Genomic DNA, 14,383 nt, shown 5'->3' on the forward strand with positions numbered 1-14,383 from the left:
GTTATGATTGGAATAAACATTCAATCATTTAGGACAACTTCCTGTGCATACAGGGAATGTATAATTTTTCCTCCCTGTTTTGTACAATTAAGCTAACTTTGTATTAAGAGAACTATCTCCAAGACTATCTGAAAATGCCAGAGTAAAGATGAGAGCCCTTGCCCTATGCATTATATGGCTATTAAGTCTTTTACTGTATTAGCATAACATTTCTAAAAATCCTTAATCAGGTCTCACTCTGCCACTGCAGTTATAAATGCTGTCACAATGCAGCAAAAGCAAGTCAGGACTTGCAAAGAAAAAGGTTTTTGTTTTAAAAGCTATCATCTTACAGGAAGAACTCAAAACAAATAGTTCCCAGAAACCAATGTTGAGAGATAAGACTGGCGGGGGGGGCGGAATTACAGTCATTAAAATAGGACTGATACAGTAAGAGGAAAATTGATCTACCTTCCAAAATTCTTCCATGTAATTCAGGATTGAAAGGCAAGACTGGTAAATCCAAATGTTAAAAAATAAAACATTACTTTTCTAAGATACATATACATTTGATGTTTATGATTTCCTACTAAATGAGGATAGAAACAACTTCTAGACTTAAATTAAGGCAAATGGGGACATTGCACCATTTTAAAGACAGTCACGCTTAATCCTTAAAAGTTAAGGCAATGCACGAAGAAGAAGGTAAAACCATATTCTAATAGTCTGTAATGCACCACTATGCAAATGATGTGCAAGCCCCTTACTGTAGGTACAGTTTGTCCATGCCCATTTCTTAGGTACCTGAACACCCCGTGAAAGTTGTTCTTGATGATAGAAACACTTTCTCCATCAAATTCTTTTCAGTCTCCAAGGATCCATCAGATAAACAGTACCAGCAATTCAGTCCACTTGAGACACAGACATCTTTGGAACTCTTTCCTCTCCTGTTATAATTTTCTTTCTCTTGTTGGTTCTTTCCTCTCCTATTAGGCTTTTTATTTCAAGTGAGGTTAGTTTCTCAGGCAACCTCTCCCTGAGGCATTCCAACACAACTCAGCCCTAGGTCCTTTATTCTTTCTGCTTTTCAAGCGCTTCTTAAAAAAAACCCCAAAAACAAAAAACCACCCCAAAACCACACAACGCCAAGAAAAAACAAAACAAAAAACAGCAACAAAAAACCAAAACAAAACGACCTTTTTTATTTAAACTCATAATTACACTTGGAAGACTGGACTGCAATATACGTAGGGTTTGTTACTGCAGAATTATTTGCAAGGATTGTCCTGCAGGGCAAATATTACATAGAATTCCAAAGAGATTATCACATTGGTCTAGAAGAAGAAAAGAAAAATAAGCAACAGAAGTCAAATTCTTAGAAAACACTAATTACAGATAATTTTTTTTTTTCTAGAAAGGTAGTGAGACCCTCAAGAAGAATTTGCATTGGTTTGTGTTGTTTGTTTTTTAAATTAATGCTGAAGAGAAGCAAAAAAATTCATGACAGCTTATAAATCTCTAATAGTTTAAACAAAAGGAGAGAGGGAAAACAAGAATCAAAGCATTAACTCAGAATAAGGATTTGAGGCAAACCGTTGCCAAGGCTTCTCTACCTGACAAATAGACAGCCAAGAAAAAAATAAAACAGACACATCCTAAAGGCAGTAAGAAAGTACACAGCTACTGCTAGAATGGGAAATTGAATTTGGGATCAATATACGATATAATAACTTTCAGAGCTACTTAACTGATTATTCTATTAGATGAGCGTTTTCAAACATTTCACTGCTCATCGGCCTAAAATAATTTTTTTTATTACAGTACATTCTGTTTCATCAAAGAGTTTCTAGGACTCACCAATCCAATGGGATCATACTGGTTTATATTGAAACATACACTTTACTGCTGGTAGATGTGACTGACCTTCTTAGAATCATAGAATCGTTTAGGTTGGAAAAGACCTTTAAGATCATCGAGTCTAACCATTAACCCAGCACTGCCAAGCCCACCACTAAACCATGTCCCTAAGCACCACGTCCACCCGTCTTTTAAATACCTCCAGGGATGGGGACTCAACCACTTCCCTGGGCAGCCTGTTCCAATGCTTGACCACCCTACTACTTCTTCTTGCAAGAACTTCAGGATAATCAAAGTGACAAAACTTGATAGTAACTTAATGTGTTTTAAAAAGGCTTCTCTCTACCACTTTGCTTATTGAGATGGAAAAAATCTACAAGCCCACTGACGGAACAGGTAGTAGCAGTTCATTTTCTCTACATCAGGGGGCAGACCAGCCTTACCTTCAGTACTATGTATTCTCAGACTTACTCCACTAAGATGAAGTAGAAAAAAGGAAACTGTATTTTGTTTCATTTTGTCTACTAACTAGCCTTTTCCTCCAGCTCTGTGTTACAGTAAAAATTCATATAATATCACCACAAAAAATTTAGATAGTTCATGAACAGGACACCAGAACACATAACCCATTAAATAGTAGATACAGCATATCACGATTTGTTCAGGATTTTGTGAACTCTGTGTATTAAATACTTTCAGAAACATTTTCTTTGCATCACAGAAAAGCATAACATCAGAATACAGGATGATTAAAGGATCACAAACCACCAACTCTGGTTCTAATGAGTTTCCAACAAGCTAAGAAGTCAGATGTGTCAGATGAATATATCCTAGCAGACTAACAAGAGAACTAGTTTAGTATTCTTTCTACAACTGTGATGAACAGGAAGATGGTATACAGGAAGGTTCTAACCACTCCACCCTTGAAGGTGCAGTAATACCATACTATGTATTATTTGGCATGGTCCTACCTTAGTAGGCCATGTGGGATGGATCCTAGCTCTGAAACATCCTCTCCACTCTTCCAGCTCCTCCTTAGTTCATGCTGAGGCAGCAGTGACAATGCTAATGATGATGGCATTAATGAAACTTCGTGTCAAAAGTACCATACCAGGTGCATGCAGAAATACGCCTTCAGCTTCACGCCCTCCACCCGCAGGGAGGTGGCAGCATTGCACTTTGAGCTGCAGGTGCCTCAAGAGACACGGGAACACCTTCTGCTGCTGGGGAAGTAAGCTCTGCCTGAGGAGCCACACACTCTCTCCTCAAGGAAAAGGCAGTAGTCTAGATAAAAGCATCCTGGCACGCAGAGCTGGCCCGCAGATGGAACTTGATGTCATGCGTTATTATAAATAATATTTTACTGCAATTACAGGGTTTCCAAACCCATCATAAAGACAGATGACAGGCATATGTCTTTGCTGTGGCAAATGCTTATTCCAGATTCTCTGTATGGCCAAAGGTTCTAAACATGATCCTGCTGGACTAAAACATTTTGCATTTTTTATCCCAATTCCTATAAATGTTTAGGACACATTAATCAAGCAAGGTATCAGCTACAACCAGCAACGAGTCCATCATGTCTGATAGTGATCTCCTACTGACCTCTATTTCTTCAGCAGGCATGGTACTATCCATGTAAAAGTTAAAAGTAGACTTTAAAAGTTAATATTAAAAGCTAAATATACAATCCTAAATTAGAGACTATTAGCATTTCTCAACAAATCTCATTTGCAAGGAGTGGGGGTGGTGTTAAATATATTTTAGTGAAATTTTCTAGCTGTTGATTTTGCAGATGATTGCAATCTCAACCATCTCAACCAAATCCAAGAAAGCCTGAAACAAAATTGCAAAAGGGTATGAAACTCACCTCTTCATAATTCAAGTGACAGCTGCTCTGAGGGAATTCCACCCAGCCCAGCAGCTTTGTTTTGTTAGAACAGCAATGCATCCCCATGGCAAGATCTGAAACTGGGCATACATTGACCACAGTGCCTAGCACTAAGAGCCAGTGATTACTACCAGCTTATGACCCAAGACAACAGTCCTAAAACAGACACTGAGGTTCATCACCAGACCATCCTTAGTTTTGGAACTTCTTACTGAGTGGCATTTCGCACTAAATGCTCTTTTACCGATTACTTGAACTAATGCTTTCTTTTAAAAAAAAAAAAAAAAGAAAAAAAGTGTTACTGGATAGCCTACAGGTAAAAAGATTAGCCTAGCTTCCATAAATATGACCAAAGATAAATTTTACTCCTTGACTCTGAAGTGTTTTAGATAAGTGGCTATATACACAGATAAAGTTAGTAATAAATCCACTGTCTGAAGTCAAAGCTAAGCAAACTCAGACTACAAATAATGAAAAAGTTCTGGTAAAGAGGGTTACTATCACTGCAGCAGTTCCCTGAAGACTGTTATGTCTGGACTTAAAGATTCTCAGCTGAGAGAGCGAGCTAGCGAGTTTTTTTTTCTAAAAAACACACTTTAATTTGAACATAGATTAATTTAATGCAAGACAGTGATTTGTGGTCCATGTGAAATGGCCAGCTAGAGAATCATAATAATCTCATATCTTCTAATCTATCTATAAGCAGTTAAAATTTCACAGAGGAAGAATATTCCAGCAAACAGCACTTTAAAAACTGAGACCTATAACCTAATATTTGACAAATGCTTGGCTGTAAATGTTTTCTTTGTAGGAAACAAAATAAAGTCAAAAGATGCTGGAAATCTTTCTCAATAGCAGTGTTAAGAAGATCTTTCCATAGCTTGGGGAAACTTTTTCTTTTCCTTTGATGCTTAAAATGGATGATTCCCTGCAGTCTTCCTCTCTTTTGATTCATTCCTGTGTTGTGGTGACTCAATCCCAATTAAATGAGAGGACATTTGAAAAATAAATGTATCAAAGACATCAAGCCTACAAGCCATAGCAAGGTTGACTTAAACTAACAGCAGCCATGAAAATCTTTAAAGAAAAATGTTAGCCATGAGTTCTTGTTTGTATTCTTTAGACCAAGCATTTTTAGCACTTCACCCCCATTTCTCAAGTCTCTACATGGCTAATGTTTGTTTTCCTGTACTTATTTTTACCAGCTTCAGCACTATCATTTACCTGATTCTCTAGTTTCAGCTGTCGTAATTTCATGCTTTCATCCTCAAAGATGCTGGGAAAGGAAAAGAAACAAATTAATTATTGCTAGTAAACAGTTTGCACTGTAAGAACACAGGATATTCACAGACTACAACTTCACCATCAAGACTTTAAAACAACTGTAAGACATAATTTCTATCCCACGAGAAGACCAAATTACGAGGCATTAAAAAATAAAACATACTTCATATTCTGTCATAAATAGGACCAAACTGTAGTTTAATCACCTTAGTAAACTGTTCTGAAAACATTTTGTAAGCAAAAAAAGGCTTCATTACTGATGGACGGATTATGAGCCACTACTGAGGTGGGCTATGAGACAATTTATATCTGAAGGCTTAACACAGTTTAAACCAATTCAGTAAAGTCCCTGCTCCTTCATAAAATACCCAACTCCAAATTAACTCAGAATTTTAGGTTTTTTCTTGGAGTCAAACCTACACCATTTTCTCCTCCTGCCAGACTTCCCAGAACTACTGTTAATACCTGACAGAATCTGTATTTGCAACACCTGATATTAATTCCTAGAGATGAAAAAAATAAGTATTTCACTATTTAAGTGTTTTATAGATAACTTCCATAAGAATTCTAGTTTTTCATTCTGAGCTGTGTTCCACATAGACTTCCCATTTCCTTTTGTACAATAATGAGTTATTACATAAAGTGCAATTTAGAGCAGTTAACCTTACAAAGGGGAAAGTTTAATTGACAAGCAAGCACATATTCTGCCTACCACAGTTGTGCACTTCCCTCCTACACGGCTTTGACAAAGACCTGTCTGGAAGTGAGAAAGCATCAGGAAGAAGATACTTAATACAGGAAACAGACAAACATTAGATATTTTATTGATGGCATGCAGAAAAGCAGGGCTAGCCAAAATTTCGATTTAAACAGGAAATTCTCTGTCTGGTCTAGGTATGCAGAAACGTCTATGCAGAAGTCACAAGCTGGTAGACAGTGCTGAATACAACCCTAACAAGGAAAACTGGAGAGACGGAGAGAGACAGGGAGAGAGGTGGGGTGGGGTTTCTGCAAAACACATGCCATGGAAATTGGATCATAGCATATAGAGCTAACAAGAGGAGAAAGGGCTGAGAGTCCTCTTAACCCCTAGTAAATCCACATTTGACTCAACTTCCAGGCAAGCAGACAACAGATCAGAGGTCCTTACAGACAGACTCCCCTAGCCAACACAGGCCCTGGGCTGGAAGGCTGAAATGTGCAGAAAAAAAAGTTTTGTATACGCACCTCATATATAAGAGTTTATATACTCTAAAATTGATGCTTACTGCCCAACTAATGGTATTTTAAAGCAAGTTACCACTGCCATTGTTTTTTACTTTGCAGTTTTCCTTATTTCTATAATTTTTTTCTAATGTATTTCAAGTATTATCACATAACGGGTGCAGGACCTTGAAAACACCTTGCTTCTAAAAACTGATGTTACTCCTCACATGGACCAGTGATACGTAGGACCTTGGATTCAAAGGGAATGGAGCACGTGGAAAAATTATTGTCTTTCTTGAAGGGGGGTGAAGAGCTATTGCGTGTCCCCACAGCAACAGTTACAGTAATACACTCATCTCCACCTGAAAACATCCACAATTTAAGAAAGAAACATGCAGAGACATATCTACTGAGTGCAGCAAGATATACATTACTTGCCACATGACACTTCAATATAAAGTTAAAATTTGACTTGCTTTTTATTTAAAGCATAGGATGGAAACGGCCATCTTTGGCAAACTGCTTCAAGGCTCCAGTTAAAATATTCATGACCAAAAAAAAAAAGGGGGGGGGGGGGGGGGGGAGAATGTTCCTTTTCTTTTCCTACGCCTACTGACTTAAGAAATGGATGATATTTGTTAACTGCAGTCAAGTGTTTGTTATAAAGCAATCTGTGTAGCTCTGATCAATATTAGATTTATGGACACATTCTTATACAATTAAAGAGAACTACAAGGTGTGCTGTGTAGACACAAGTTACTGTCTGTGGTTTTGTTGCTTTTCCTAACAGAAAACACATCCTCAACAATTTGAGTTTCTTCTTCAGAAAATAAAAAGAAATGAAAACACTACCTCTTTTGGAAATAAATTTTCAGGTTTTCCTTTTTACCTGGAAGATGGCAAAATGCTGAAATATTAGGACTCGCATAAGCACCTTGGGGAAATCCTCAATGAAAATTATTTATTTTGTATTTTTAAATTATTTTCTAGCCACACTGGAATAAAGTTACGTAAAATCAAAGACAGGTCTGAAGACTGTTGGAACAGGACCATAATGCAGACTACATGATGCCTCACCTCCAACTGCTTAACTGCGACTCAAACATGGTTGAAATACATAACGATGCTAACAGGTCACAGAGCTTGGTAAAGCAAAAGATAACAAGAGTGTTCTCTTTTACAATTTACTGTTAAACACAGACAAAAATCACCTTGTAGCAGGCCAAAAAATGAAAGCAGCCATCAATCCTTCCCATTATAAAGTGCAAGGATTCATACAAGGAGCAAAATAAAAAGAAACAATTAAAGTCAAGAGCACTGTGGCACTGTAAACAGTAGCTGAAAAAAAAAAATTTACACTGTTCTTATTTACTCCTCCTACAACCTTCCTTCCAGCACTTGGTCATCATGAAAGTATAACATAATAACTAGACAAAAAAGAGCTTCCCACACATACACACACTTCAAACTTTTTTCTACCCACCACAGCGGTGTTGGTGTTGTTACAGACCGTACAGGAAAAGGCTGTGCCAGAGTCACTCCCACAGCTCACCACTAAGCAATGCAAGTAGCGTGCTAATACAGCCGCAGGCTTCAAACACGAATCCTCCTTCAGATGGACTGACTACACAGACCAGTACAACTAAGTGCTCTTCGGACACGCCCATGCAAAACCACTATGCTCTTCGCTATGCTTTTCTATTTGAAGGGTTTACGTACAATAACAGGAATTAAATATCCAGTAGGAACAGGAAAAATAAGCAGCATTTCCATAGCTACAACACAGTTCAAAACAGGAAAAAAAAAAAACACACCACCAAACCAGTTGCCCATTTACCCTTGATAAATAAGAACTGAAAATACTCAAGTAGCCTGTCATGATCTCCCTCTTTCCATCTGCTGCAGAAGAGCAGACTACATGAGACCCTGCCCACCAACTCCTCTACTACATTTACCAGAATCCACTAGCTCTCCTACTAAAGCTGCATGATGGGTAGCAGACATATGCCACAGAGAAAGGAAAAATGACCCAGAATGTAACACATAAGAGATACTAATGATTATCCAGGATACAGAGTAAAAATGAGAGTGGGAAAGCAACTATTTAACAAAACCACTCAATTAAGAAGATACAACAGCATGTCTGAGTGTGGGAGAAGACGGCGAGACATAAAGGGGTTCACAGACCCATTCCTCCTCACAGATCCATTTCCAGATTCAACATAGCCCAACATGAACCAGTGTTTTATTTTGAACGGATACCACCTCAAATTCCTGCTGAAATCAGAATTAGCCTTGTTTTCATATCATAAGCAGAAATTAAAGTGTTGCAATAGGAATATGAATGACAAATTTATTATAGATGTGTTTATTTGGTCTTTCGTAACCATTTTCAGAATATCAAACTAACCACAATGAAGAGATAACTCACAAGTTATTTAACAGATATTCATATATGTAATTAAGGCTTCATTTTTATGCAGTTTATTTTAATTTCTGTAAAAAAGGCACACTACATCTATTGACAGTTCTTTCAGAATGGACATATTATTTTTCAATAAGACACTGCAATTTTGGAATTACAAACTGTTGTAAAGCATACATATGGCTAGACAGAGTTAACACTCTTGTTTTCATTGCAACTTCTCTGTGTTCCTGAATATATTATGCTTAAAAAACCCAAAATAGTTATGTTGAAAGCACTTGGCAATAATTACCATTGAATCAGCCAAACGCAAACTCACAGTATAATGCAACCCTGAGACTAATGAAATACCCTGATATTAAAGCAGGAGAACATAGAAAACAGGGCAAGAAAGCAATCCATTGGTCTGAAAATGGTCTTTCCATTCTGTCCGAGGTCCACACAAGAGAAAAGATTCTGAAGAGCTGAAAAGGGTTCAGCAGAAAGCTGAACAAATCGACCAAGGACTGGAAAATCTACCTCTTAGCAAGATTTGAATGCATCTTACAGTTTATCCAAGAGATAATTAATCATTACCTTCCACTGTATTCCATGCATTTGAAGCCACAAATGACTATTGATGCGAGAGGAGAAGACACCAAAATCTAGTCATGCCTAAGTGAAGCTAAACAAATTCAGACTGCAAATAAAATTTTTATTTAATGCTGTGACTAATTAACCATTGGGGTACGTCACGGAGCCACAGGAAGTGCAGCCCGTAGAGAGAAAATGTTCTACATGATCCAGAATTCACTGGAAAGATAGATTTGAAATATGTTAAACAAAGGAAAAAAAACTCGTTATAGTTTTTCCTGCATTCAACAAAATAGGTACATTCCTCCTACGTCCACTAAAGAAAAACTCTACTCAGTTTTTCCTCCTAAACAAGCAATGCAGCAAGGCCTTGCAGATTTAAAAGTTTCCCAGATAGCTAAAGCTATTCTATAATTCAAGTAATTATGGGTTTGATAAATAACAAGTAAAGTTCTCTGGCCTCTTTTCAGCAGAAGGTCAGACTAGCTGACAGAAACAGACCCCACCCCAACTTCAAAAGAAAATCTGACCCAAGAGAAGGAAAGATAGCTTGTTTTCCTTTTTAACTGTTCTAAGCTTCTTTAGAGCATATATTAGCACTGTATATGCACTGAATTCTTGGTGAGAGAAATTCAGGAAGTATCACCTGTTTGTGCACAGCTCTAGGGAAGATACTAAAAATTCAGATACTCCGTAGTTTGGCAGAGAGATTCAGGGAAAGTGCCCAGCAGAAACTTTTAGCTCATTTTAAAGTGAACTAGATTTTGAGTTTACTGCACCTTGTTACAAACAAGCTTGATATTTTATATCGGTCTGACACATAAATCCTTCTTTTAACAAACACAATCTTTCAATATTGATGGGAATATGAACCTATGCATTAACAATCAAGATCCTTAAATTTTTAACTCTTCCCATTGCTCTGTTTCCTTTAAAGGAACTCCAAGGCACAATAAACTAACACCATTTTCCTCCACAAAAGTCCCAAATTTCCCAATATCTTATGCTCCATTTCTCACTCTGGGGGCTGCTTCCATCAGGAGTCTAACAAAGCTCACATAACTCCTTTTTCCTTTGCAGGACAGTTTATTAATGTGGTAGCAGTGGTTATGTCTCTGAGCAGTACTACCAGAACTTAAGAATCATGGAATGAGAAGAATGTGGCTTGTGGCACATATATTTGTCCACTAGATTTTATTTCCAGTTGTAGAAGTGCAAGTAAAAGCAACTCGGTAAGAAATGCAGGGTCAGCTGTTATGAAAGAGTTTTCACTCTTAACTCTCCAAAGAACTTCCCTGGGAATTCTTCTCCTCATCTGAACTACAGCTATAAAGGAAAACAGAAGCTGTGGAAAAGAGATAACTTGAAGAAGGATTCTTATCCTTTAAAAGATATATTCCAAACAAAAATTGCAATACTGCCTCTGTAATGCACCTTTCAATCCACAAAAGGGAGGAGTCCCATCTGCTTTCCTTGCAACTGACGGAACTGTAATTGTTCATTTCCAGGAAAATGTGTAACATAGCATCCATAGGAGTGACGATTATCAAATTCAATTACATACCTACACAAACACACCTTGAAATAGGAAGAACTAATGTGGCAGGAGATTGTCAGGCGAACTAAACAGGAACCTGCTAGTAAAGTACACAGAACATTGAGAAATGAAGAGTCTACAGGAGAAAAGTTGAATTATGGTGAAACAAAGAATAAAGCATATGCTGTCTGATGAGATTTCTTTTTCAGAAATGGATTGATACTGTCTTGGTGGACAACAAGTTGACCGTGAGCCAGCAATGCACCCTCAAGGTAAAGGTGGCTGATAGCATCCTGGGCTGCATTAGGAAAAGCATTGCCAGCAGGTCGAGGGAGTTGCCTCCACCTCTGCTCAGCACTGGTGAAGCCACACATGAAGTGCTGTGTCCAGTTCTGAGCTCCTCGGTGCAAGAAAGATATGGATGTACTGGAGCAAGTCCATCAAAGGGCCACAAAGATGATTAAGCGACTGGAGTATCTTTCACATGAGGTGAGGCTGAGAGAACTGGGACGATTCAGCCTGAAGAAGAGAAGGCTCAGGGGGGATCTTATCGATGTGTATAAATACCTGATGGGGGGTGTAAAGGAGATCAAGCCAGTAGTGCCTACTGACAGGGCAAGAGGCAATGGGCACAAACTAAAACACCTGAAATTCTATCCAAACACAAGAAAAAAACTTTTACTGAAAGAGTGGTCAAACACTGGAACAGGTTGCCCAGGGAGGCCATGGAGTCTCCATCTTTGGAGATATTAAAAATCTCACTGGACATTGTCCTGTGCAACCTGCTCCAGCTGACCCTGCTTGAGCAGTGGGGTTGGACCAGATGATCTCAAGAAGCCTTTTCCAACCTCCATGATTCTGTGATTCTGTCTCTTTGGATTCTGGAGATCACAAGATAAATGGAGACAGTTTAGAGCCCGAGTCTGAGAGAACAAACTAGATGACAATAAAGAATACAGCCTGTTAGAAGAAAATGCAACAGGAACACAAGCATCATGAAAAGGTTAAATTCTGAGCTCAGAACTATTTTGACTACTGTACTGCTTAGTATTTCATACACCATTCAAAAACTGACTCACCAAATACCAAAGATTAGCTCCTCCTAATTGGAACAAGGGAATAGAGCAATGAAAATAAAGTAGCAGTCTCTGGACAGAAGCTAGTAGATCTTCTATCTGGACTATAAAGAAGAGTGCAAACCAAAGCCTGTGTCATTCTCTACTGCACTATACTGGGAGAACAGAAAGTAAATTCTTGTTTTCCTTAGCCAGAAAAGTCTCAAGTAATTTGTTACAGCATACCTAAACTGAAAGGAGTATTCTTTTCCTGGAAGGAAGGCCAAGAGAAGCCAGAAATCCACACAGGCTGTTAACCATTAAACCCATCACAGATGCTGGGAGAGTGGCACAGAGGAAGACAACTGACTCCTATGATCTTCTGTTTGTGAATTATTAAACCTTGCCTGTCACTTTTCTTGATGTTGTACCCCATTACAAGACGAAACCAGTGAAATGTAAAGCAGTTGCTATTCTGTCCCAGCAACAAAGTCAGCAGTTAAATAGCACACAGTATGCTTAACCCAGACTAGATAACAAAACTCAAAGTTCCCCGAAAATAAGCATATCACACTTCATGCCACAAATTGCACTTGTTTTAGAGTTTTTAAAACTAAAAATGGGGGAAGGAACATAAGTGAAATTTTCTGAACTGACACTCTAGAACGGACTGTGGACTTTTAGTCCCAGTCCAGTTTTTTATGTTTTAAAAGTTTGAAAGGGGAAGCCATTAAAGAGATAGAAACAGCAAAATTTAATTTCCATCCCAAACTAAGTGACTCAGCAAGATACTGCCACTAGATTTAGATTCTTGTTGGTTTTTTGCCTCAGATTTTGCATAATAATGCTAAATGGGAAAGGAGTGCAGAAGTGACCATTGACTTCTGTAACAACAACACAGGCAGTTAGAGTTCTAACATCCCACAGAATATATGTTTTAAGCAACACCAGGAGTAAGGGTAAATGTTCTTGCAGTAGTCTAAGGCAACAGCTCTAGGCATATCAGCAAATCCACTTAGAAGAGAATTCATCCCATGACCCAGTTACAACACAATCAACAGTTTTATTTTGGAGATCACCCAACCTCAGTAACAAAACAAGAGTCTGGAGCTATCCCAGTGCAAGTCTGGTTGCAGAAAGGTTTCACACATAGAAAGTCATAATTATGTTGAAATCAGGGCACTTATCCCTCCTACAGATGCCACACCACTAGCGGTTAAAAAAGGAAGGAAAAAAGAAAAGCAGAAGAGAAAAATAATGGTTGTCTCTATAAAGATGGGTCATCAGTAACCTAAATTCTAAATTGTAAGAGATCTGAGAAGAACTTATTAGAAACTGAAGGGACAATCCAAACAAGGTTCAACTTGAAGACAACTCTTTCATTGTTCTAACAATTGCAGTTACAAAGTGCATTTCAAGTTGTATTTGGAAATTTGAGGGACAGGTATAATAGTGTTGTTACTTTTTCTCTCTTGCCACTGCTGTCTACATCATAGGAAGTGAGGCGATTCCTTCTTCACTCACAGTGACAGCAGTGGCATGAAATTGTAGTTGCAAAAGGTTTTCTTTTCTTTTGAAACTGTACTCCTAGGAGTACATCTCAACCACATTTATAAAATATTTACAGATTTATCTCACTTTGGACAGATTTCTTGTTATAATGTTCAGACTTGAAAGGTGACGTGGTGGTTACCAATGCAAGTGAGCTCATTGGTGATGTCAGGATTGGAGGCAGCCTTGGCTGCGGTGATCACGCGCTGGTGGAGTTCGCAGTCCTGAGAGATAAGGGTCAGGTGAAGAGTATAGCCAGGACCCTGAATTTTAGGAAAGCAAACTTCCAGCTCTTCAAGGAGTTAATCAACAGGACCCCCTGGGAAATGGCCCTCAGGGACAAGGGAGCAGAACAGAGCTGGCAGGTCTTCAAGGACGCTTTCCATAGAGCGCAAGAGCTCTTGAGCCACAGGTGTAAGAAATCAGGCAAGGAAGGGAAGAGGCCGGTATGGCTGAGCCGTGACCTGTGGGTCAAACTAAAGGGCAGAAAGAGAATGCACGGGCAGTGGAAGCAGGGACTGGTATCCTGGGAAGAGTACAGGCACACTGCCCAGTTGTGTAAGGATGGGATCAGGAAGGCCAAGGCTCGGCTGAAACGCAAAGAAGAATAAGGAGGGCTTCTACAGGTACGTCAACCAGAAAAGGAAGGTTAAAGAAAGCGTACCCCCTCTGATGAGCAAAACTGGCAAGCTGGTAACAACAGACGAGGAGAAGGCTGAGGTACTCAACAACTTTTTTGCCTCCATCTTCACTAGCAACCTCTCTCCTCACACCTCCCGAGTCAATGGGCCATTTGACGGGGATCAGGGGGGCAAAGGTCCTCCCACTGTAAGTGAAGATCAGGTTCACAACCACCTGAGGAACGTGAACATACACAAGTCTATGGGTCCCGATGAGATGCATCCCAGAGTCCTGAGGGAATTGGCTGATGTAGTTGCCAAGCCGCTCGCCATGACATTTGAAAAGTCATGGCAGTCAGGTGAAGTCCCTGGGGACTGGAAAAAGGGAAATATTGCACCCATTTT

At 38.9% G+C, this 14,383-nt stretch overlaps 1 protein-coding gene across 5 annotated transcripts in view; it reads right to left on the reverse strand.

The window, feature by feature from the left end:
• Positions 1–14,383, reverse strand: part of TULP3 (TUB like protein 3) — a 33,769-nt gene that overhangs the window by 15,139 nt on the left and 4,247 nt on the right. For all 5 annotated transcript variants that reach the window (XM_082311020.1, XM_082311019.1, XM_082311021.1 and 2 more), the window contains exon 2: positions 4,952–5,003. In XM_082311020.1, coding sequence (XP_082167146.1) covers positions 4,952–5,003 — 52 coding nt within the window. The remainder of the gene's footprint in view (positions 1–4,951; positions 5,004–14,383) is intronic.

Source organism: Platalea leucorodia (assembly GCF_965183815.1).
Source record: "Platalea leucorodia genome assembly, chromosome: 4".
NCBI classification, from domain to species: Eukaryota; Metazoa; Chordata; class Aves; order Pelecaniformes; family Threskiornithidae; genus Platalea; species Platalea leucorodia.